Source organism: Amblyomma maculatum, chromosome 1, assembly GCF_055883805.1.
Source record: "Amblyomma maculatum isolate TAMU_Amacu chromosome 1, ASM5588380v1, whole genome shotgun sequence".
NCBI classification, from domain to species: Eukaryota; Metazoa; Arthropoda; class Arachnida; order Ixodida; family Ixodidae; genus Amblyomma; species Amblyomma maculatum.
This window is the reverse complement of record NC_139344.1, coordinates 135557583-135584067: the sequence shown is the minus strand read 5'-3', so window position 1 is coordinate 135584067 and position 26485 is coordinate 135557583. Positions and strand designations below refer to the sequence as shown.

Sequence of the window (26485 nt, the reverse complement as noted above, 5' to 3'; positions counted from 1 at the left end):
TTTAATAATCAGTGTTATTTTTGCGGCCCTTCCAAGTTTTTCGGCATGAACAAGTAGGTCAAAATACATTTGTGCTTTTGAAGATTACACTGTTTTGTTCACAGCTTTGTACAAATTAAGACTGGGAAACATAAAGCTTTTTGAAAAGGCCAACATAATTTTCAATATTCTCATACATGCAGAGCTTAGCCATGGGAGTTTTAGACTTGCAGCATATTAATTGTATACAGTTCATACCCAATGTACAGCCTGCAGTGTTTTGGTTTGGCTGAAATTTTTTTTACTAGATTGTTTGCACCTTGTACATCAAATTGTGTCGGGTACTTGGTGCAATATTAGGAAAAAATTCTCTACAGTTCCTATCTATAAATAGTTGCTAATTTCAAGGAACTTTTTAACGTGTTTGCCGGTGCAATATTAGAAAAAAAGTTCTCTACAGTTCCTATCTATAAATAGTTGCTAATTTCAAGGAACTTTTAATGTGTTTGCCGGTGCAATGTTAGGAAGAAATTCTCTACAGTTTCTATCTATAAATAGTTGCTAATTTCAAGGAACTTTTAACGTGTTTACCTTATGGGCAGTGTAATGGAATTTAAGGTAGTATTTTCCCTAATCTCATAGTCAGCTGGAGCACGAATGCACTTATTTTTGGTAGTCTGTCTTTGTATAATGTCATAATGTTTTTATAATAAGGAATATTATTGAAGAAGTATTTGTAAATTTGCCAGGACGCTGCATTGAGTATTGTAAGCAAAATTGAAATTGTAACTCATGTGCTTCTTGATCATATCTAAAGTAGCATAGTATTGGTTGTGTTGAAACAGAAAATTTCATTTTATGCAGCTATTGGCCAAAGTATAGAGAGAAGGTCCTGCAGTTTTACGTCACAGTGGCTTTCTGGCTTGAGCTTTGCATGGAATAAAGCACAGTGATTGGTCGTTCTTACTGATAAGCTTACGGGCTTTATGCCCTTATGACCATTGCAGTTTGGTTAATATTTTACTAGGGGTAAAAACTGTTGCTCTTCTGGAGAGATGCAATGGGGGAAGCAATTACTGCTAAAATCTAAATACTCGAGGATAGAAAGAAAGTGCTACTGTCACCTGGTGAAAGGTACGAGTAACAGACTGCCCCCCCCCACCCCCTTTCTAATTAGAGCATGCCCACATTTGCCTGACCAGTACTGCACAATTTTTATTACTCTCATCAGTAGCATGTGAAGGAGCTCAGTCCAAACACTTGCTCCATTTTTTGGGGGGGGCATTGTGCAAAACCTAGCTAGCAGTGCATGTAGGTGCTGAGCCTGGTATTTATATGCTGACATTAAGTGCAACATTGACTCTTGCCAAGCTTTTTTTTTTTTTTTTTTACAGCACAAGCAACCAGTAATGCTGTTTACTTTTTAAAGGGCCTTGTGGGAATTGTTTAGGTAAACTTGTTTTTTCTTATGTGGCCCATTGTCACCGTATGCCTTGTGTACTGTTGTTGGATGATAGTGTTGTAAATGGTGATCTTATAAAAAGGTAGGAGGTCAATTACCCTTAGCAGCATCACATTCATGGAAGAAGGAATATGAGATTTAATAATAATTCTTTGAAATGAGAATGCCTGTGACTATCTGTGGCTAAACATCATTACATGAGAGCTTTGTGCTTAAGGTCTATATTCTTGGCGTTCTGGGCTGCACATGAAAGTACCGCAGTGTTTCGGACTTCTCAATAAGAGTGTTGTATAGTGTCTTATATGTGAAGAATAAACTTTTGTTATAATTTTGGTTGCAGATGTGGTGACAGAGTATGTGCAGAAAATATTGTACAGTGTACCTCAAGATGACAAGGTGGGATAAATGAACAACAGCACACATTCAGCAAAGCAAGAATTTCCAGGAAAGGTGCATTCATCACTTGGAACGTGTTCTCATCTTATTTGCAATTACCATCTTTGTGAGGCATACGTTATGCTAGTCTTGAAGAGCATAACTCTTTGCATGAAGACATTTCACACATTTTTATATTTTGTGGTATATCGAGTGGTTTGTCATAGTGTGGTTCAGTGTGGGAGAAAAAAATGCCAGTGGAATGAACTTTAAGCAGTGTTCTTTATCTCTTGTAATCATCATCTTGCATTTGGTTACAAGCAAAATGTGAGTGATGACGTAAGAGCCTTTCTTCTTTTGTTCGTTTATCTTGTCTCTAACCTTTAATGCAGTATTTCAGAGTCCTATCCCTTCATTTAATATGGTATGCATTTGTTATTTCTCATTGACGACTTGGGAGGGTGCTGCAAATATTGCATTAGAGGTGAAGATTTGGAAAGAACATTCGTTGTGTCATTGTCTATTGTACTTAAGTTGGCCTGCTTGAGGTAAGCTAAGGTGTCCAAAAGACATTTTTTCAACTTTCACGTTATTGTAACCAAAAATGTTACGTTGAAAAAAAGAAAACTCGCAATGTTAGTGTTTACATGGTGGCACTGCGTGCATGTATATATGACTGGTTTATTAGATTTTATTTTTAAGGAGATCGGATAACAATGCGATCCTAGACGCCTGATTTCACCCTGATTCTGTTCAGACCATCTGATGACATGCATGAGACATTTCTGTGAAAACTATAATCATTCAGTTTTTTTTCCCCACCCCTATGTTAGTGCTGTTGTATCTAGGTTCAATATATATTGGTTACTGTTTATAGCATGTGGCTGCAAATATAATTAAGCTAATATTGAGCCTCGTTATTCACATTTGACTGTTTATGTATTCATAGAAAGAAATCAAACAAGCACAAATCTATATGTACCAAATATTTTTGCGCACATTTCTACTGGAAATTTTGAGTATTTAGGTATTAGGCAAGGTATTTTGATGTCACCAGGTGCATCTGATTCTTTCGGTGTGAATACTGTATTACTATGCCATAATGTAGTAGAAGTTACTTAAGCTAATGCTTATGAGCTAGATTATATGACTGTTTTGTAGCTAGGCACTGAAGTCAAGGATAACCCTGGTTTTAATGTGTCCGAAAAGGTCCAGTCATTCTTCCCGTGTAACTGTTATTTTGGGATTTATGTACGAACTGAGAGTTATTTGTGGAACTGATGCGCCGCCTGTTGATGCTTCCAACCACTGCATGGTGTTCATTCAGTACTGACAATTTACGCATCATCATAGACACGAAACGAGCACTGTGTGTAAGCGTAATGTAGCGAGGCAAGTCTGCTTGTGGATAACGTTTTGTGGTCATGCAGTGGAAGTCATGGGCATGCAATGGCTTTGAAAAGTATAATGACTTGACATGCTCACACACCAAATGTAGCGCTTCCATTGCACAGCTGCAAATAGAAACATTTTCACAAGTTTAGCATGGACATACGTTGCAATTCTGACTTCCCCATTTATTATTTCTGAAATGCAAGAACGCTTTCCATGTTCTGTAGGAGATTTAAAAATGCTGCTGATTAAATTTCGGCGGTTATAGAATGCTTGACCAAGCACTGTGTTGTGCAGTGGCTGAAAATCACGGAAGCTCACTGTTGCAAATTTCAATTTTAATGGACTTTACTCCCAGTGCTGCAGGTGAGTGAAGTGTGAGACGGGGGTCCTGACATAGATGGTAAAAGGTTGCAGTGTGCTGCAGATAGCATGCATCGCAGCTGCTGTTATCTGAAGTTTCATCACTGGATATACCTGGATATTGGACTGCAGTTTTGCAGCAGGTATGGTTAAGAGCCTGTAGTTAAGTTTGAGTGCTGTGATGTATGTGGACTGACCACGGCATTGTGCTCAATTGTGCTTAATGCGATGCTTAATGGGAACATTATATCCTGGCTGTTTCCTGTATTATAAGAGACCTTGCATTGATTACGCGTGGGCTTTTGGCTGCAACGTATGGCCACATGTTGAGAACTTATTATTGAGACGTGTTTCTATACACCTGTGGCGATGTATGTACTTTATGTACTTTTAAATATTTTGATAGTGTTTGCCACGAGCCAATTATTGACTTGCAAAACATTTTGCTTTGGTGCAGCTGGATTGTCAGTGTGTTTGCATTATGCTGCCATATTTTGACATTTAGTTTTATTTCTAGTTGTCAGTGATATTTACCCCAGTAGAATGCTTGTTGTAATATTCCAGCTATGCTGGAAGTTATGAATGAGTATATGTTGTCTGTGCTGTCAGATATTCAGATTCAGTGCGCACATGATACATGAAATGGAAAGGGACCATTCAAATGTGAATTATTTTGATTTTTGCATCTTGAACTTTGTTGCCAAAGTGGAATATGGTACTTGTAAAAATAAGGTTGTGTTGGTTTTGTATTGCCTTTCCTGATTTCACGTTGTCCTTGCTTGATGATTAAGAGTAATTATACGCATACCTAGAGTTTTATTCTGCTCGAGTGTTTAATCATTGCATGTATGCTTGCTGCAAATGTGTAGGCAGTGTATGGAGGCTGTTACTGCATAGAACTAGAACCTGGAAAGTATTGCAATCAGTCAGCAGTATGCAGGCAACATTAGGCTGTTGCTACCAGATTTGACTCAGCACAGCAGTTGGAGCCAAGCTTTCGTGCATTGGAAGCACTAAGATGTCCTCACTCCAGTTTTTATTGTATGGCTATAGTGTACAGCAGTACCACTGATCAATAGTGAGGAAGGCTAAGCAAAGGGATGCATTCTTTTTGAGTCGTATTATGCACTGTTATGCAGAAATTAGATTTATTTACACACCTAAAGTTACATTTGACTTCAAATTGATACTTGTTGATTCATATTGGATAATGCCCAAAGAACTCCATGTTCTAATATGCATCTGTTTGACATATTTACTATTCTTGATCCCCACGTATGCACTTCAGGCAATAAAACATCCTGGTGATGTTAGGACTCAATTTACCAACATAAACATGACATGAAGTTCCTGCTTAATTGGTGCACATATGTGATTTTACACTAATGCTTTTCAGCCAGATTACCTATTGCAGATAGCAAATGGTGCTTACAGCTTGCAGTTTAGTTAACCGGATTAAGGTATATATAAACAGATGGCAGATTGCACATCTTTCGTGAGCATGACGACATGCTACGAGTGCCAACACCAGTTTTGGAAGTACAAAAAGGGGAAATGGTTAGTGTTCCAATAATCAATTGGCTCATTTTTTGATTCCTAGCAAAGTGGAATTTCCTGTTAGTACATTGATAGACAGGTGTAGTTGCATAGCAGTGCAGATGAAGCATAGGATTGCAGACCACGCATTAAAAAACAAGACATTAGGTTGTTTATTTTCCAGACATTGAATGCCAAGTCTGCTACAACTTAAGTACTGCATGTGACCTCATTTTGAATAAAAGGGATGCTTTACCTGCATCTTGCATGGGCATATGAAATCATGAAACAGGATGTCTGTCTTAGTTTCTTGCGCAAGGTGGCAGGACGAAGTAGCAGTTATGGGATGGTGCAGATGACTTGTGGAAATTTGTCTCGCACAGCTACATATCGCCCGTAGTAGCAACTTTATCGCGATGAACTTGGAGCTGCCACATGGCATGGTGTATCACTTAACTCTTGAGAGGCCGAGAAGCCCAAAAACATTTGCACATTCTTGTGAAAGAGAGATGGTCCCGCGTTTCCCGGTAACAATATGTTTGTGAACTTTGCAACACCCCGTTGTAATGGGACAAATGAACATGTCCAGCGATGCACATTATAACACAAACCGCTGCGAGCACAACATAGTGCGGAAAGGTGCATTTACCTCCAGAAGGTGGCCACATGATAAGAACTGGCCAATGTGTGGCCCCGGCAGCAAATACAAAATCGTTGTGCTACTTTCCACGTTTTAGTGTAAAGCTGTGAACAGCTGCTTGCTCCTTGCATGACTCTGGTGCAGAATTTGAATGCTGCTGCAAATGAGGTGTCCCTGGATGTAGTACTTAGAGCGTGTGTTAACACACTCCTTTGTTGTAAACTAAAGACAGACTGTCCGAAGGTATGCAACACTTACCGAATGGCTTGCTAGTTGGCATGCTGGAGCCTTCAAAGGTCTCGCCAAGTGCCTGCAAATTTTTTGCTGTAATATTTTCCCACGCATGAAGTTTACGTCATAGCAGTTTTGAGGAATCGCACACTCTGCCCACTTGTTTTCTCTTCCTCCTTGCCCCCTTCTGTTCCTGCATTTTAGTAGTTCACAGTGATGTGTGCCTTCAGTTTGGTAATGTCTAGCATAAGAGGCTATTGTTTCTGGCACATGGGAGTGCGCTATTTTTGATAGCACACTTTGCATGCTGTCTTTGCTGTTGGAAATTTCTGGGTGAGAAGGTTTGCTTGTTGTACTGCTAGGTACACGTGGTAGCATTATGCTTTGTGTCATAAAACAGTTTAACTAAGGCATATATATATATATATATATATATATATATATATATATATATATATATATATATATATATATATATATATATATATATATGATTTCGATACTTCGCTTCGTTGTAATCACATTGCTACCAAGGGTGCCTTGTGTATTCAATGAGAGGTGATGTTTGTGATGAGCAATTTCATTTGCGAACGTGAATTATTCTGGGATGTGGGAAAGAAAGGGAATAAACTTGTGCAACAAATATTTGTGGGCTTGAATGTGTCCTCTGCGCGCCGATATCTATCTCCCGTCCGCTAGCGGGGAATATTGTATGCACTGGTTAGACTGTGTACATGTGTATGGGCATTTCTGGCAAAGTTGAGCGTGTCAGTTTTACACGAGCAGCAGTCAGGGAGCTAGGATGCCCATCTTGATCATTTTCGGCATCGATTTACGGTGACGCTGCGTTTTCCTGGTCCTGCCGTTCCTGCTAGGTGAAGGGTGGAGGAAGGGCGGTGGGAAACGGGTGACGAGGAAGGAGGAGGAGGAGGAGGAGGCGGCGGCGCGTTGGGTCTTTTGTTGTTTCTCTTGTGAGTCGCGCACCCTCATCTCGCTGCCATCCCTCTCCCTCGCTTCCTCTGCTATCCCCCCGTTTTACTCTTTCTCTTGAGATTTTCTTTCTCTTTATTTGGGCTTGTCGGTCCTCGCTCACTTCCTCCCTCGCCTCTCTGTATGCGCTTGGTTTTGTCTTTTGTTTGGGGTGTTAGCGCAACCGCTTCGTTCCTCCCTTGCGCTTCGTCTCTCTCGTTCTTCCTCGACTTTTTTTTTTCCTGCCTCCTGCTTCTCTCTCTCAACCGTCTTCTGTGCCTTCTTTCTTTCCTCATCCGCATTTCGCTCGTCTCTTCTTGCATTTTGCTTTTTTCCAGCGAGGTGCGTTTCTGCTCTCGCCGTCTCCCGCGGTGTCGGGCCTCCCCCTACTCCTTCTGTCCTCCCTCTTGATTTCGTTTTTTTCCTCCTCCGCCTCCTTCCTCCTCGATGTCTTTCTGCTTCCCCGTTCGCTTCGCGTCCTCTTTCATTGCTGCCTTTTCGTTTTTTCGCTGCTTCTACCCGCGGCCTTTCGCGAGGGGCTCGCCTTGAGCGCACGGCGGTGCGTCGTTGGTTTGCAGCGGGATCCGCTTTTTTGCCTCCCCACTCCTTCTCCTTTGTCTCTTTCAGAAGGGCGGGGAGGGGGGAACTCAAGAGAAGAGACGAGGGGGATGTGGCAGAGGGAGCATGGCCAGGTTGCATGGGGAAGGGGGACCCCAGCTAGCTCGGTGGGCAGGCCGGCAAAGACGAGGAAGGAAAAGTGCTGCTGCTGCTGCTGCGTGCTCGCGCTCGGGGCGATTGCGGAGCTGCTGCGGGTCGACAGCGCATCAAGCTGGAGTCTGCCGACGAAGCGACTGACTCGCCGCTCGCCGAGCGGCGTGTTCTCAAGCGCAGTGACAGGGGTGGCTACATGTACTACCACATTGAGAAGTAAGTACCCCGCCTCGCGAACAATGCAGCGTTGTCTCGGCGCGCTCTCGTCTACGGCGATAACGGTCTGCACCGAGCGCAAGTGTGCGCGCGCCATGGCCGCCGGCTGGTTCCAGTTGTGCTGGGTTTCACCGCGTAGCGCCAGAGGGCGCGACGCGTTGCGACCCTTTATTAGCAAACGCGATAATTCGCGCTGTGCCTTGCTGGCGCTGCCTTGAGCGTTTGTTTCGACGTTAGCAGTTATTTGTATACGTTAAATATCGTCATTGTGGGTCGAAGTTCATCAACCTGCGTATTAGATTAGACATTGATCTGTCATATAGCTGTGCGCAGCTTTATTCTGATATTTACCCCCGGAAGCCGCGCAAATAGGTATTTAGCGAGAACCACGTGCTTAAGTGGATATCGATATTTTGACTTGCATCTAGTCAACAGCAGAGTGGAAACTTTGAGCTCGAGGCGGCGGCTTCCACAGGTGTGCCGTTTCCACGCACTCGCAAGCCAAGTACACGTACTTGAAAGCCATTGTTTCGTGCTCGTAGCTTCCACTCTACTGCGAACAAGCTGTGGTCGCGAGGAACCGTACAGAACGGCCTCAATGTAACTATATGACCATGCACAGTCTTTGTCAAAAGTTTCGAGCGCAGGGGTTCTAGGGGCACTCCTTTAGCATTCATGGCAGTCCGAATTACCGTTGGAGAGGGTAGGACAAGAAATCTTGGCTGTAGGAGATATAGAACACTTGCGATTCACTACGAGCCACGTGGTGCGGCTCAGAAGCGAACCCCTGCGCTGTAAACTTCTGACAAGACTGTACCGTGGAGATGGACACGCGCGAAAGCGGTAGAGATTTTCTAACTTGCATAAATAAATGGAGTACTGGCTTTGCGGCGGCATCTCCATCGTAGCCATCATTGCAGCTTATGTGGACACCAAATTTAGCCGCGTGTCATTTGTTACGTGGCAGTTTTCCTAACCACTGTCGGGTACTTGCATGCTTACATGACCGCTCAAAGTGGTCTTCAGATAGTAATAATTCCGCGCAAACGAAGGAAGACGTCGTTGTCTAAAGGCAGATAGTTTCTCTTTTTTAACGGTGCAGTTCTCTTCTTTCATCCTTACCTGGTTGCATCCAGAGAATGAAATACTGCCCCTAGCCCTATCGCCGTACATTGGATGCGATGATTTCAGAACAATCCCACTTAGCACGAAGCGTGGTAATGTTACGAAGTTGTGATGAAATTTACTGTAATGTTAGGTGGTATATTGGAATGTTACGGTAACATCAAGAATTTGAGAATTCACGTTTAATGCTATATCCTAAACATCAGTTCAACTTTCAACCTAAGCACCGTATATCAATTTTGCGTTTAGTGTTCCAGTTTCAACTGTAAAACAACTGAAAACTATTTGAAGTGCTATGACCCATATCTATTTCTATTATCTGTACAGTAATAAGATTGGTTTTGGTTGGTTAGGGGGTTTAATATCCCAAAACAATTCAGGTTATGAGAGACGCCGTAGTGGAGGACTCCGGAAATTTCGACCACCTGGGGTTCTTTAACGTGCACTGACGTCGCACAGCACACGGGCGCCTCCATAGAAAAGCGGCCGCCGCGGCCGGGATTCGGTCCTGCATCCTTGTTCGCGCAACAGAAATGGACTGCGCATTTGGCACTAAACTTTTATTGCAAAAGTCAGTCCGTTCACCAGCTACATATTAGCCTCAGCCATTGGTCTGTATTCGAAGGTAAGAGTATGAGTTGCATTCATTCATAACATGTGGCAATAATTCGCGACGCCGCGTGCGCCGCGCGATGAGCTGAGTATGAGGTGTTCCCACAATGAACTGTACGCCTTTTCGACAGCACAAACCTGAAGCAGTACATGCCGCGAGAATGAAGCCGTGCTACACCTGGTAAACTCTTCCCACGGTCCCGATCACGGCCACGGAGACTCGCGCCGTATGAATTTGTCCCGGTCACCCATCGTTCCACTGCACGTGCGGCATCGAGTCGATGCCTCTTGAAAGAACTGCAAGCTCATCGCGTCTCTCAGGTTCTGGGTTCGTAGAAAATTTCGCTCATCGTCCGAAAGCAGCTTGCGAGACAACCAATCGTTGAGGGCTTTACGGACACGTAATTACGTTCTGGCTTTTTTTTTTTTTTTTTTTTTTTTTTTTTTTTTTTTTTTGCCAGTGAAGGTTGTTTTCCTAGCGGACCCAGGCGAAAATCCTAACTGGTCCATCCCCCAACTGGGATCAACTGGAAATATGTTCCTTAAACCAACTGGACTAGTTGGGATTTTCGCCCGCAGAGTTTCTGCACCACTGCGCCGTGCTCTTTAGAAATGTGGTGCATTACCAGAAGAATTTTCATCGGTGCTTTTATCGTACGCCATGCTGTTTAGACTTACAAACGGGGGCTAGCATAAGTATACTTCCCTGATGATCTGAGGTGACCGAACGAGGAGTGAAAACGCGCCCCTCTGTCGCCAGAATCTCGTCGCTTCATGCGGGTGCACTGGGTGCACTATCGGCAACGATAGGGAGTGTCGTCGTCATCGCGCTACGCGTCGCCAGTGAACATCGCCTCATGAGTGCACTTACCATAGATAATTTTATTTTTCATGTCTTCTCAAAACATGTGGAGATGAAAGAAAAAGCTGCTGAATAGCAGCTTGACAAGCTCTGTTAGCACGTGTTAGTGTGAGTGACGTGAGTGCTAGTGGATGTGCCGCGAATGACAATGGCTTGCATTTTGACCTTTTTATATAGACAGCCTACAGAACTGTCTCAAACAAGGCATATGAGATATGAAAGCGGAAAACTAAAGCCGAAATGAATACTCTTTACTCTCTCTCTCTCTCACACACACACACGCACGCACGCACGCAGGCGCGCACGCGCGCGAACGAGAAGAAAGAATTTACAGACAAAACGAAGGAAGCAACGCCGTATACCTACGTATGCAGAGGAAGAAGGCGATGGGAGAGGGAGAATTCGCCGGTGCATGACCATACGAAAGCATTTCGGGAGAAGGGGCGGGGGGTACTGAGGCACCCTTAACCCGCTCCCCTTTTCGCACTGAATTATCGTATGACAAGCAATGATCTCGCTGCTGAGGAGCTGCCATATTCATTTATATCTCATGACTGCCCTATCTGCCTGCAGGCTCTGAAAAACATACTGAATTTTACGGTATTTGCTGTCAGAAGTATGATTTACGTTTCTTTCTGTAATCAGAGAGACGAAAATCGAAATTCCCTTATCGGTACTGTGAAGTTTGCTGAACTTTCGGATGCGGGATTTGGTCTCCCGCACAGAGTGGTTGGCGCGAGACTGCTATCAGTGTGCACCTGTCCCCTGTCGCGGCGATTATCCGAGGGGTGGAACCGCGGACGCACGATGGAGGCTCGTGGCTGCTCTATCGTTGCCGGTGTCACCCGCCGCTGCAGAGCGCTAGTTCTTGTCTTGCCTACCTACCATAGCTGTCACTACAGCGCGCAGCTTTGTGCAGTGTTCAGTGTTATTTCTTGACCAGTGGGCGTTTCTTTTTTTTTTTTTTTTTTTTTGTATGCATTCTCGTTTCGCTTCGTGCGAGCCATTCCCTCTCCTCATGTGCATACAGCGTATTGTGGGGTAGCAGGTGTACGCTGGCTGACGAGTGCGCGATGAGGCGCCAATGGGTCGTTCGAGCTTGGGGTGCTCAGAAGAGGGCGTTTGACCTCCCTCTTTCTTTTCGTTTTGTACCGCAGCATTCGTGCGATATGCACGTGTGCAGAAGAGGAAATGTAAGGAAAGGCAGAGGTTCGGATCGCAGTTACGTCACTGCTGTTTGCATGTTCGCCTGGGACCTCTCCTTTCCCAAGTGTTGATTAGTTAATATCATTTCCTCCGTCTTTGGTGAGAAAGGCTGCCTTATAGCTTATTGGTTGCTGTTCCCGCCAAGGGCGGAGGCAGATGGCTTAAAAGTAAGCGCTCTGGGAGGCAGCCGACCTGTTGGAATTTGAGTCCCGAATAACGTGCATTACTACTACCACTACTACCGGGTAAAACCAGGGCTGATTTCGTCAGAGCAACGGGTCAGTCATGTAAATAGTTTTCTCCTTGCTTGTTTCTTCTTGTTTTATTTAGATGTAAATAAATAGCTAACCTTTCTGTCGTGCCATCAAGTAATGTGAATTGTTGTGAGTCCGAATCTTCAATATATCGAGAACATCGATATCTTCAAGCGTTTCCTCACCTGGCCACCTGAAGAGGAAACTCAACTGGTACAGACGATGCGTTGGCTCTGAGACCTTACCGTTGCTATTTTCCCCTTGCTGATCTCATATCACCGGAAATGTTCCCTTCCACACCACGCTGCGATCCCCTGACTCGACCGTGTTTACATCTGTGGTTTACATGCTTCATGCTACCTGGTCGAGCGAGGCAACCCTCCTCTTATATGACCCCTTGACTTCTCTTCTCGACTCGGCGGCTTTTGCATGAACCCAATTTTTTTTTTTTTTTTTTTTTTTTTTTTTTTTTTTTTTTTTTTACTCGGGAGCTCAAATCGACAGGCAATGACGACACGGAGACACTTTCTTGAAAACAAAAAACTGTATTCGGCCTTTACATTATATATGGGTCGGTTATACAAGGGTACGCCACGCACATCTTCTGTCTTTCAGTTCGCGAACAATTAAGTGAATGTGATCCGCAGGCGAGCCTCTCTGTCTCGGCGGGCGAAGGTCCTACTTATGTCTAGACCCCCTGGCGCCAGATCACGAGGTAGACCGCAGAGGGGTCGGTGCGCCGCGCACAGGATGAGGTAACACCCCTCTTAGTGTTCCCTCTCCCGCGCAACGCAGAAATAAGGGGGGAAGAGAAGGGGGGGGGGATATACTTGTCGATCACTGCACAAGCTCGAACTTTCATCTGTTGGGGTCCCACATTTCATTCGCACCTCCTCTGTCTGCGAAACGTATGCATGCTGCATCGACAGCGGCCGCGTTTCAGTGGAGGCGGAACGTAAAGGCGTCCACGTGCTGTGAAATGTTAGTGCACGTAGATCCCCAGGTGGTCGACGTTATTCTGTAGCTCTCTACTACGGCACCTTTTCTCCCTTTATGCTTTCGCTCCCACCTTCCTCCCTTCCCCCAGGGGACGGTTCAGGTGTCCACCGACAAGTGCGACAGATACTGTGCATTTCCTTTCCTCAAAAATTATGGGCTTGCTCAAGCGTCGCCTGGACGCGACAGCGCCATTAATCGCCTTTTCATTCTGCGATTTTGAGAAGATTTTTAAAAGTTTGGCTTCTGGACAAACGAAGGCGCAGTATGTGTTTCACTTCTGATGGGTGCTTCTGAACGCTGTACAAATAACGGTTGCGTCAAAACTTCGATGCGAAGTCACGCGCACATTTTTTTTCCCTCCCAATACATCCTTGAAACCTTTCTCTCAAACTCTCAAACGGCGACGGCTTTTCGGCGGCTGAATGAGGCTCATACCGACCCTGGAGGCAACAACTGCATGGAAACTCTCTCCGAGCATGTGCAAGGCTCTGTTCTGACTATAGTAACGTACGCCTTGGTCTAATCTTCCTATTCCGCCGTTGTGGCGCTCGACTGCTGTTCCCAAGGATGTGGGATCGAATCCCGCTCGCGGCGGCCGCTTTACGATGGACGCGAAACGCAAGGCGCCCGTCTGCTGTGCGATGTCAGTGCACGTTAAGGAATCCCAGGTGACCGAAATTTCCGGAGTTCTCCACTAGGGCGTCTCTCATAGCCTGAGTCGCTTTGGGACGTTAAACCTCAACCAAACGAACCAATATTTCAAAAAAGAAAAATTCTGTTTCCACGTTAAAAATTTCCGGAAATTTTACGTCTTTATACCAGTGACAAGTGCGCTGCATACGCGCACATCTACGGAAGTTTTTCTCGACCAACCTGTGACGGTCTTCGGAAAACTGTTGAGATGCAGTACGTGTTAGCATCTGTGCCCACGCGAGTGCGTACGCGGTCTCCGTACGCGGTCTCTGTACGCATCAGCTTCAATCGATGACACTCGAGCGTCCTGGTCTCCTTACTAGTTTAGCGATGGCATGTGCACAGCCCCGTCGCTGGTGAGTGAGCCGTTACATTGAATTTCGCAGTTTCCTCCGAAGGGTGGGCTTTCCCGACCAACGATACAACGGACTGCGAAAGAGTGGTTAGATGCAGTGTTGGCACCTATGCCCGCGAAAATATGCGCATGTGGTCTTTGTACGCACGCGCTTCAAGCGATAACACTCGGTCTGTTTCTCAGTCGTCCTACAGACACAACATGTACTGAACGTCAGGCGTATCACAGATCGGACATGCGCACCTGCTGTGGCTTGACAAATTCAGCCCTGCCCTTGATTTGCCAAAGCAATTGACACCAGTCACTTGACCTTTCTGCGCAGGAATGCACGCAATCTTTTCAAAAACTATCCGACGCCGTCAAAACTATTAATAGTCGTCACGTACAGTCGTGAGCAAAAGGGGTATACAGAGTGTAGTTGAGTCTAATTGAAGTAGACTCCCCGCACCACTAATGTATCGCGGGTAAGGGGTATACAGCACGCAACCAGTGGCTGAGTTCGGGAAAATTGCATCGAAATGCCATCTAACGACAGCGTCACATGCCCGATAAAATGGAGCACCGGCACGTACAATTTCCTCGATCTCAGATAGTTGTTGATAGATAGATTTGCAATGTAGTTTTTCCGAGCACCGTCGCCGGCTGCGCGTTGTATACCGCTTTTGCTCACGGCACAGTTGTCCAATCAGTGCCAAGGCAAACTCATTATTGGTGCTTATGCGCCTTTCAAAACCGTATCCGTTTAGTGGTGAACAATAAGTGCAAGTGGTGTTTACTGCAAAGACGCTTGATGCGGTGAGTCATTTGAATTTATTGTACGGCTTAACGCACTCAGCATATGAGAGACGCCGTAGTGGAGGGCTCTGGAAATTTCAACCACCTGGGGTTCTTTAACGTGCACTGACATTGCGCAGGGTACGGGCGCCTGGTTTTTCACCCCCATCGAAAAGCGACCTCCGCATCTTTGAGATCAGCAGTCGAGCAGCCAAACCGCTTAGCCGACACGCAGAGGAATGGGGGATGGAATCTCTTACAGCTGTGAGTCCATTTGGTTATTGATGGTTCAGAGCTCCTTCTGTATTTTTCCGTTAACGAACCCGTGGTGGTCGAAATTTCCGGAGTCCTCCACTACGGCGTCTCTCATAGCCTTAGTTGCTTTGGGACGTTAAACCCTACAAACCAAACCTATTATCGTGAGTTCAAAAACTGCCTACTGTGATTTGTTGACTTTGTTAGCTTTTGAATACGAGCCAGCTCTTGCCGTTGTTTATACGAGCATCACGGCAGTGTTTTGACGGTGAGTACGCAGCGTAGAGGGGTCAGAGCGAGAGGAAATCTTGAAACGCAGAGGTTAAGTCATCTCGCACATACGGCGTGTTCCGGTAGTTAATGAATGTTTCGGTTGATTATAAACCGGTTACGTTACCTTACGGAGAATTTTGCGAGTGGGCATTTTATTTCAGGATATTTATCAATTACTGAGGAATCTATAATGGCAGCAACAAATCACCCATACAGGTAACTGTAGACCGAACATACTGGCAGAAAATGGAACTAAAAGCGCGCAGGCCTCGTCGTGATTTTTGTTGCAGTGTTTCTGAATTTAAATGAGGCACCTCAACGTATTTTTGTGTTATTTGCTAAATATCGTCCGGCAGAATCTGCATACCGTGTTCCAAGTTGATATTCGGACTGTTCCCCTTCCGGGTCGCTGGTGACCAATCCACCTAAGCAAGCTGTTTGTTGGCTTCGATTTAGACCGTAGTGGAGGGCTCTGGGTTAATCTCTGTCATCTCAGGTACTTGCATTTATGCGTCCTCTTTCAAGGAAAATGCGGCTGAATTGTATTTCGAACATCAGTACACAGTGTAGATTGTGCACGAGGTACGCCAAACGAGCCTCGTACGTCTCCTATCGAAGCCTTCTCCACGGACTTCAAAATGCGACAGCCGGCACATTTGGCGCAGATGCGACTGTCGTCTCACGACTAATTAGTGACAGTGAAGAAACACGGACAGTCAGCCTTTTGCTTGGCGCACACCTTCCAGCGGTGTCACCTCAGGAAGTGTCTTGAACGCATATTCAGCTTAGAAGGAGGGGGCAGGGGGTGAGCGATCGATATGCGCGCAATTTTGTAGGGTGAAATTGTCCGCCGAACATTTACGACGTTTTGTGCTCCGCTACGTTGTAGCGACACTGGACCGTGTGTGATCGCAGAGGCTACAGTGAGAGCACGCATATGCCATGCTGAGTGCCTGCTATCAGCGGTATGGTCGTACGGTTGCTAAAGCAAACCGATTTTGCAGCGCAGAGCCAGCGCCATCGAGACATCTGTCGACCCGAATACGGTGCTGCCATAGCATGGGCTCTCAGAGAATTATTCCCATCTCTTCGGCCCGCGTGATTCAAAACGAGTTACAACGCGCTGCTCGAGCTTATGTGACGAACAAACTTTGATACTTGTGCGGTCAATAAAATAAGGTGGGTTGCTTGATCGGTAGCGCGGGGAATGCCGGAGCTTGGTGAAGAGGTACTTTAGCATAGCGGTTTTGTGAAAACCGCGATGACTATATTTAACGGCTCCGGTTGGCGTTGTTATTAGTATTTCAAAGACCCATGCGAGCATTGCATCTAAGTCACTCTATGGGCGCCAGCGGTGACGAGCCATGCGGGGAATTACCAGCTGCGTAGGTTCCCACCGACCGCGTAGGTGACACATTTATGCGTGGCAGCGTACTTCTGGTATTGTGACGTCCTGCATTGACGCAATTTCGCCCATCACAGCTGAGCCCTGTCTCTGAGAAACGACGTTGCGAAGAACTCCGGATTAACTCGATCGGCCAGAGTTTAGTGCTCCAAAATCATCTGAATACGTCGTTATTATTACTATATTTGTTTTTCGTTTAGAATCCATCAAATTCGGTTTCTGCTTCTGCTACCGAGTTCTCAGCAGCAGAACGGCTTGGCTGCTGGGCTACCGCCTCTTGATATTCTCCGAACTTCTGACGCTCATGTAACGTGCCGCATTCTTGTGAGAGTATGGAATGACTTTTTTTTTCTTTTTTTTTTTTTCTGTCCTTTCATTATTGCCTCCGCGGAAAACCAGCTCGGCGCTCAGGTAAGTGATCCCTAAAAGCCATTTCTTTCCTATCATGTATTCCTTCTTTTCTGCCTGTCTTTCTTATGTCTGCTCTTTTTCAGTTTATGCGAGAAAGCGTCTGTCAACTGCGCGTAGAACCTACAGCAATGTAACGGTTGTTAGCGAAATTGTGTCGTCGGTGTTGTCTAGAGAACTGAATCACCGCAAGCTGTTGCTTTTCCGACTTTGCTGAAGGCATGGGTGAGACGCTAGGTCGGTGCCAGACTGAAGGTCACCACTTCTGTTCCGCCCGAGCGGGCAGCGTTTCGCAGCATTGCGACATGAGGGTATTGAGCGCTCCGGCTAATCGCTAGCGCGTTCATCGGTATATATACTTACAGCGCCGGCGCTTCGGAGAATAGCGTGACCGGAAAGTCCAGTTATTTGGCGGAACCAACAATCTAGTAACGTTGGGTGGAACTGGTTGCCACACGAGCTAAAACGCGCGCGCCTGCTCTGTGCCTGTTCCCTCTTGTTCTGACACCGAGAGGAGGCTGGGCTTATTTGCTTACATTTGTTGCCGAGTTGAATGTTTCATTCGTATCAATAGAAAAAGTGTCACCGTTATCTTTGTGCCAGCCGAGTGTGTTTTGGCGCAGTGGATGGCAATCTGACGCGGTTCGTGACTAAATATTTCTTTTAGAAAAACTTTGTGCTAATTTTGTTGCACATATTGCTGTACTATTCGGAATCTGGCCTCTTCAAGTTTTAGTTCTCTTAACTTTTATTAAACATTCGGAGGTCGCCACACTTATTAATAAAAGTAAAAATAAACCCCTTTACCATATACCGTAAGGTGGTTATTTTTTTTTCTTAGTGTAGAGTATTGATCACTTATTGAGATAGTTTATTTTCGCCACATGGAAGCGAGATAGAACTTCCTGTTAAGCCGCATTCCGTCGTGTGTTTAAAACGCAGAGATCGATCTTGACCTGAGTTATTATCTACGCCGAATAATGCCGGTGTGATTAATTTTTCATGCCTTCTCGTACCGCACTTGTTTCGGTGTTCAGCCATTCATGCGACACTTGTTACTGTTGGTATCTTGTACTGATGAAACGTAATATATATATAGCAGCTGTTCTACCTCCGTTTTCAGTAACGGCATACGTGAGGCAGATCATGCGCATTGTGTACAGTCATGCCCGAACAGCGCAGTAAAGTAACATAGAGCGGTGCACTATTTCGAGATTCTTGCAAAAGAAAACCTACGAGTGACTTTTCGCCATGGTTTTCTAGAAAGATTTTTCATACCTTAGCATTTACGGAATATGGGACCACCGGCACGTGATCGGGCTGTTAACTTTGGACATTTCCAGGCAACCAAAGTATGCTATTTCAGTTTAGTCTCAGCCGAATTACGGTTGTCCTGCTGGCCTGTACTACGGTTTAGAGGTCGCTTCTGTATGTGATCAAAGCAAAAAAAAAGAAAGAGAGAGAGAGATATAATAACAATGAAACCGCTAACAGCAGCATCGTATAACTGCTCTTTCACACACCACAAGACTATGGAGAGAGGGTCGACGCGCCGAAACTCAAGAGGTTGACCGATATAGGGGATGCGACCTCAGTGGATCGGCTGCCTTCTTACGAGGTCGCCACCCCTGTTGAGCGCATCAGCTTAGAGCTCTCGGTTTTCCACGAAAACTGTATCGCTTTTGCGTCTATTTTCGGCCCCAGTAAGGCTCAGCGGACGGACAAGATCGAAAAGAGCAGTCGATATAAAAACCGTGCCGTTATCTGGTCTTTGCAGGGTTCCGTTTTTGCTTTACGCGTACCCAACTTCCGATGGCATTGACTGGATGACCGGGTATGTGCCCTCGCTTCTGTGCGAAGTCGACGTTGTCATCGCTTCCTTATCTTGCGCCTGTGCGGGCTATGCTGACGCCTTGCATTTATTTTCGCGAATTGAGAGGCATGCGTACCCTGTAGCTGCTCAGCCATATGTAACGATTTACCCATAAAAGAGCGTCTCGCGCTGGTTAGCGTTTCTTTCAGTCATTGCCATAGTACTGCACTACTTACAGTTCAATCAGTGCAGTTCGTCATTCATCGCCGGCGCACATGCGTTTTTTAGCTGCTTGTGGGTTACGTCTTTGACCCCCTTTTTGGTTGTTTGAAATAAAAAAAAAAAAAGAAAAAAACAGCATAAAACCTGTCTAAACACCGTTGGTTAGCGAAGTCCAGCGCCATGACATGGCTGGGGGCATTGCGGAGGACGCGAAAATAACACCTTCTTCTACATGTTTATTTCGCCCAAACGTGTGAAGGCAGGATATGGAAGAAAAAAAAAATAAAAATGTTGGTGAAATGAAAATAATCGGAAAAGGTAAATGAGCCGATATGTCGCCGCACATGTGTACAAAAAACGCTGCATAGCTTCCAAGGCAACTCAGGAAAAAAAAAAAACAAAAAACAAACATGAAATAGAAAAAAAGATGCAGGGGCAACAAAGAGAAGCAAAGCAGGAACTTGTCAAGTTGTTCACCATACTTGCGGTCGCATGCCTGCACATGCTTGTAGTTCAAGGTCTTAAGATTGCAACCTAATATATTTCGGCAGAGTTCACTCGCCCGCGGTGTGGAGAGGGAGGATTGTCTGATTTTCTCTACAGCTTTTAAAGCTTGTTCAAAAAACATGGCTATGGCTGAGCCTTGCCACCTGATCGAGATGAAAATGTCGCAACTTCACCTTTGTACGAAAAGTTTTTTTTTTTTTTATTTCCGGAGGCGATGTGCGCTTCTTTGTTATCAGCGGTCAATGTTCCCGGTTGTAGTCTATTCCAGAGCTCCTCGAGGTGGGCTTGACCAACACCTCCTATAGCTTGACCATGGCCTGATATCGTTTTCGAGTCGAACTAGTAGCAAGAGCAAAAGGAAAGTCGTAGTTTCCCTAGTTTGGTCTCTGTGCATGAAACAGCGCATGCCAAAGAAAAGAACACGCGAGATTCAAACTGAATGTAACACTGCTCGAGGAAAGCCAACCTTCAGATATTATTTTCCGTATAATCAGGATTTTCACGTTCAACACGTGATCAGTTTCAGAGTAGGAAAATTAGCCTGTGGCGCCAATGCGTTTGCTTGTATCAGGGCAATAAAAGCGGGCTCACTGTCGATCATGATAGGAAATTGTCTGGCTTCAAAAGGGCATGTTGTAGGGCTAATTCGTTCTGCACGGTTTGCCGATAGAAATTGATATTTGAAAAAAAAAAAAAAATAGTGATATCCTTTATTTATTTATTTTTTCAGTAAAAAGAAAACTTGCCTTGTAGATATGAAACGGCGCGTGCCTCATCCCAGCCGCTTCCCCATGCTGTTCCTTTAAAGAGGTGATCATAAATCCGCCCTTGATCCAACAGTAACTCCGATCGGCTACGAAGGATTCTTTAACGGAGGACTGGATTTAGGCCACGATGGGTGATTTCGCGTTTGCAAAAATGAATATGCTTCTGCATCGTTTTGCACAAATGTTGGGAGGGGGGTACACAGGCGAGAGCAAACACCTGCCAGGAGTGTGCGTATTCGTGACCCACTTGTGCGCGTGGAAGGAAAGGGAATAGTCGTCGCACATGGCTTATACGTGCGGCGTCTCTATTTTTCACGTGCAGGTGCATGGAGAGCTTGGAGCCCAAGACGCCCAGTTGGACGGAGAACGACCTGCTGGTGCTCATCACCGAGTACTGGAAGCGCAAGGACATCTTGCGCGCTAAGGCGTCGGAGAGCGTGACCAATCTGCAGAAGCGCGAATGCTGGATCGAGATCACCGAAGTGGTCAACGCGCGCTGCTTCACGCCGCACACGAAGAAGACCATGGACCAGCTGAAGCGCAAGTGGGAGAAGACTATCATGCTCGCCAAGAAGGCCGCGCTCAACATTCAGAAACGATCCGGTGGGTCTCCATGGCACGGGAAGGAGTTCCGTTGCACCGTCACTTTATCCTGGCCGCCATTCGCAACGCTTCTTCTGCGTCCATTTACGAAATTATGTTTTGGCTTGATAATATTGTAAAAAGTGTGCGTTTTGTTGCTTACAAAACAGCAAATTTCCTAATTTCGGGAGTTCGGTTTTGTAAAGGTAAATATAACTTAAGGCGGAGGCGCTCTTCCCTGAAATCTGGAGACGTCTGCCTGGCCATACGCCTGGCACATTGCTCCCTGTGACAAGGCAGATCAAATAATAGAAATTGTGAGAATCACTCTAGGTTACCTTTTTCAGAAAATTAGTTTCGAATATTTTCGCCTGCATGGTTCAGATGCTGGCAAATATGAATGTGTGACGAATATATGTGATTGGTGCTCTTTGTAATCTGCCGCTGTATATCTAGTTGCCTCGTTTGAGGCATCTGCGTGGTTGCCGACTCTTTGGACACTAATGAGTGGCACCCGGCAAACGCCGCCTGCGCATCGGCCGGCATCCGCCTGAGTGTGGCGTTTCCTTGGCGCCGCTGCAGGTAACCTGTCAGACTTGGCGCCGGCCTACCAGTTGGCCTTGTCCATAGTCTGCGAGGACTTCCCGGCGTCCCTGGAATGCGCGAACGGCCTCGCCACAGCTGATGTGCCCTCTCTCGCTGAGCATCCGAACGCTGGCGGATACATCGACGAAGTGTCCAGGTACAGGCGCGGTACAACTCCTGACTGAAGTATTGCCCTCTTTGTTACCCCAGTGCCGCCGGGTACCCACCGGTTTCCAATGGGTACAAGATTTCCCCCGGCCTGGTACTCGGCTCTTCTGGGGTGAAATGCTTGGGAAAAGGGGCCGTGAACCAAAATGTTGGTTCATGGCTTATGGTTCATTTCATTCATGGTTCATTTTTTTTCTTGAACCAACATTTTTGTTTCATGGCCCCTTTTTCCAAGCTTTTCACCCCAGAAGAGCCGAGGACCAGGCCGGGGGAAATCTTGTACTCATTGGAAACCAGTGGGTACCCGGCGGCACTGGGGATCGAACCCCGTACCTCCCGAATGCGAGGCGGATGCTCATGGTTCATGGTTGTTGTAACTGTCTAGTCCGTAACAGGCGGCAGGTGCATGCATTTTCCTCTGGCTACGCTTTCACGCGCGCGGCAGGAGCGCATTGCATTCGTTGCTCTAGATAGGTTCAAATTCTGTTGTCCGCAAATGAGGGCCCGAGTTGCATCTCGCGAGCGGTTCGTAGCAGTCACTTCGTCAGCCGCGACGTCCGGCGTGCGATAGCAGAACTGCTGACTAATCACAAAACGCAAGCATGCAGCTTTCCGGTATTCGGCTCGTGATTTGCTGGTGCCACTTGTATTTTGCAGCCTTTAGCACCAACAGAATGCGGACGAAATGTAAGGAGGCACACGTACAGTACGTGATGGCGGGAGAAGCGTACGTGAGGGGCTGGAAACTCGTTGACACGCCTCTGCGTCGTCGTTAGCTCTCGACCTGTCGCACCCGCTCGCGCCGGAACAGGAAGTGCGCGGGCCGCGTGCGTTATCCCAGAGTAATTAAACACTGTTTGATTTACGCCTTAGTTGTACACGTGAAAATTGGCTTTCGCGATGACTGTGTTGGGTATGGCGTTGAGAAAACGCGTGCGTGCAATGGGAAATGGGCTTGACGAGAGCGAGTTTGTGCATAATTTTTCGCGCTTCAAGTCGCCGGAATAAAAAGCTGGCTGTTACAAATTTCGTGAAGTAACAAAATGATGCGATTCATCGCTGCTCCTTTTCGGTGCCTATTGCACGCACTTTACTAGCAAAACATTTTACGCGCATTACTGTTATAAGCTTACGCAACTATGCAAATATTTTGGCGTGTAGCTCATTTTTAAACGATATTCTAGAGATCCCTTACAGATCTTTTTCTTATAGGAGCCGACAATAACAAACGAATGACTATCAACCAATAAGTAAATATATATGAGCAGGTTGCTACGCACCACCGCTGGGACTAGTCTATAGCAAAAGCAGATAATATTGTAAGCTTCCCCTGGCTGCAGCAGCGGCGGTCGGTAGCAGTGCGACCCTCATATTGTTCCGCGGTCCACTCGCAACACTCGGCAGGGCGGTAAAACGTGTGTCGTGGTTAATTCGCAGCATGGTGATAACGGAACTGGAGGAAGAGTCGTCCGGCGACGGGCCGCCGCTGTCCAAGTGCGACAAGCCGCTCAAGCCGGAGATGCTGGGCGAGGCCGCCGAGGCTGAGCCGCACCCGTTAAGCAGCCGAGACTACCAGCCCCTCGCTTTGTCTGCCGGTTCCGGGGACGTGGCCTCTGACGGACACCATCATCGCCAGCAGCACGAGGCCAACGACGCGTCTACCGCCGAGTTCGTGAACAATTTTCGGAAACGCAAGTGGGAGCAGGACCTGATCGAATTGCAGAAAGAGAAAGTGCGTCGTCAGATCCAGTACCACAAGGTGCAGCACGAACTCCAGATGAGCGTGCTTCGTTCGCAAATGGAGTTCTGGGAGATGAAGAAGTCCAAGCTGGCCGCCGAAATACGCCAGGGTGGTATCCCCACGTCATCGCCGTCGGGCGAAGCAAACGCTTCGGCCACGTAGCTTCAGTGTTAGGGCGTGTCGTGAAAAGCAGGCAACCCTGAGTCGTGCTGCTGTGCTCTAAGGAATGTGGCGGGGACGGCATTCATCTGCACGTGTGTTCATCTCACGGCGTTTCATTGTTGTGCTTGTCATGGAAGTCACGTCATTGTCAGGGTTTGGGTCACATTCGATTGCGCCAAATGACTCGCCTTACGATGGACGTGCATAGAGTGGAGCATCTCTCACGCGGCGCTACAGCGCTCCAGCTTCGAGAAGTACGCGTTTGCGGTCGGACTCATCATTGTGCTTTGTGTTTTCGAACATTCGCTTGATTCGAAGGTACGAAGTAAGAGTTCTTGCTGTTTGTTGTCCTGAGTGTAGCCGGAATCAGAATCTATAAATTGAAATACACCAACACATCAAATTAAACATGCTATCGTGAGAATGATGTCTGGGATGAAAGATTCGTGCAAGATTCGCAGTTGCATTTTTTTTTTTTTTTCTGCTTGTGACAAATGTGGCCATGTGCAGGAGTTTTAAACTGAGCCGCTTGGCTGCCGCGACTCTTTCACCATTTTCGTTTATGCCCAGCGCTGAAAGTCTTTCGTTCTTAGTTTGTTTTAAAGCAAAATAAGGAAAATATGTATATATTGCAAGCTAATACCTCTGCAGTTCGTAAATATTCTAATTAAGATATTTTTGGCGTTGCAGCACAGTGAAGGTTACAGTGCATCACTCTGAGTGATGCACTGTCACTCATGCTGAAGGTTTTTTATCGTCTCTATTGCTTTGCGTGAACGTTGTGGCAGCACAATACTCTTGGACAACCCGTTTGCCCAGATCCAAGTTTTCCTCCGTAATTTAGCGTATCTTGTCTAACAGATTTTATTTCGGAATGCAGAAAAAAAAAAGTTGCGCTATTAAAGCGACGTTTTTGAAATAAAGAAAATAAGTATATGTTTCTTTCGCTTTGTTTTGCGTGCGCGTCATCAATGCAAGGAGAGGGTTGAATCTGGCTGGTTGGTTTATGTTTGATGGAACAGACTGAACGGGAAAGAAGACATACGCAAGCAAGCAGAAACAGCGTATGTGTCCGTCTTCTCTCCCGTCCAGGCTGATCTAATTGTTATGGTGGGGCCATTGTAAATTAATAAGAAAAAAAAAAGCCTCTGTCGGCATCGCGCATCTTTACGATACTGCGTTTCCTTATTGTATTTCTGTCAGTCCTTCGTTTTCAATGCCGGATGGGGTTAGAAGCTACCCTGGCATATCAATACTTGTAGGTCATAGTGTTATCTCATACGTAGAATTTTACTTCTCTTTCTCAGTGATTTGCCCTGCCGGGGTCGCTCATTGGTTAGGGCGCTTGACTACAGTGCCCAAGGACGCGGCGTCGAATCCCGTCCGCAGCGGACGCTTTTCGATGGAGGCGAAAAGCAAGGCGCCCTACAGTAGAGCGCGATGTCAGTGCGCGTTGAAGAACCATCGACTACGGAGTCTCATCAGTCACGTTAAGCCGTGTAAAACAAATCTTTCTCTGCGACGACAAATCAATGAAATGGTTCATCGCACAAAAGGTGCTAATGTGCCTGCTTGCCCGATAAACTCTGGTGCTTGTCGTCAGATGCAAAGGGAGCACGTGCAGCCGGCCAATGCCCGCTGCTGGTGCGAAGCAAAGCGGAAATCGGGAGAGGGAACGAGCATGCTGGCCGATCATATTGCTGGATGGATTGGATTGAAAAACATTTATTGTCAGCAAATTCCTCCGCGTGGATTTTTTTGCGAATGAACACCCGCGAATCCAGTTTTGTAGCCGAGTTCTGACAGCGTTTGTTTAGTTCTCTGCATATATGGTGCGTGTTTATGGCTGTGGACTGGCGCAAAGCGCAATTGTCCCAAGCGTAATGCCTGGCTTCGGTTGCTTTTACGTGTAGCGGGTAGCGTTTCTTTTTGTTTGCCAATTTATGCGTTGATATCGCTGTTAATCAGTATAAGCTTTTCGTAATTAACAAGGTGAACTGATTTAAGGGGTGTGCTGGGCTGTTTATCGTATATGTGCGCCCTTTTATTCATATCACTCGATTTGAATGTAGCAGATAAAAACTATTGTTAGGAGCTTCTTATAGGGCTCCGATGCTGATGATGGTGGGCGCTAGCCAGAATCGTAACCAGATGTTTTTGACATTTTCTGGGAAAGAGGTGTCGAACGTAATTTTTTTTTTCTCAAATTCATGCTAGCAATGAACATCTGCAGGTCCTCCTTCGGCAGGCTTTTAGCTTTTTGCTGTTTTCAAAAACGCGTCGCATTGGCTTACTACGGCAGTCTGATATATTTGTTGTGAGCGCAGGACAAACTTGGGAAGCAAACTTTTGCTACGCGTCGGAAGCTTAAAACATTTTTATCAATATGTTCATAAAAATTATCTTACATTTGCGTCAGAATTATTTTCAAGAACACCTAGTCCACTGGTTTTCTACGAGAGTTTTAACCACTCGCTGCGAGCTCAGGAAAAAGCATTAAAAGTAAATTTTTTGCATGACTCCCATCAACATGGGCACAGCAGTTAGCGACGTCCCGCAGCTACCTCAAAATCAAAAGGTATCTCAGAATCATGGACTTGAGGCTAGCAGACGAAGCTACACCAGAAGCAGGAATTGCTGGCATGCCTTGGCCCTCGCATACTTTCTCATCTCCTCCATTTTTCGGTGTAAGAGCGCCGGACTGTCGACGCTCGGGTTGTGCTCTGTATGTTTCATGTGTATGCCTTTACACTCTGCCAGTTCCTTGCTTGGTGAAATAGATTTACCAGCAATTCCAAGTTTCCTTCTTCGTCATCATCCGCAGAACTGTGAAAAAAAAAAAA

General features: G+C 46.1%; 2 protein-coding genes across 3 annotated transcripts in view; both read left to right on the top strand.

The window, feature by feature from the left end:
- The window catches only part of mnd (L-type amino acid transporter minidiscs), a 96425-nt gene extending 89802 nt beyond the window's left edge, over positions 1 to 6623 (top strand). For both annotated transcript variants that reach the window (XM_084589054.1, XM_084589053.1), the window contains exon 9: positions 1782 to 6623. In XM_084589054.1, coding sequence (XP_084445180.1) covers positions 1782 to 1846 — 65 coding nt within the window. In that variant the 3' untranslated portion in view covers positions 1847 to 6623. The remainder of the gene's footprint in view (positions 1 to 1781) is intronic.
- A 649-nt stretch (positions 6624 to 7272) lies between these two features.
- On the top strand, positions 7273 to 24583 carry LOC146204003 (uncharacterized). Its single transcript, XM_084589035.1, has 4 exons — positions 7273 to 7874; positions 20727 to 21007; positions 21569 to 21728; positions 23177 to 24583. Exons 1-4 carry the CDS (start codon positions 7855 to 7857, stop codon positions 23640 to 23642), a joined length of 927 nt encoding a protein of 308 aa, XP_084445161.1. The 5' UTR covers positions 7273 to 7854; the 3' UTR covers positions 23643 to 24583.
- The last annotated feature ends 1902 nt before the right edge of the window (positions 24584 to 26485 follow it).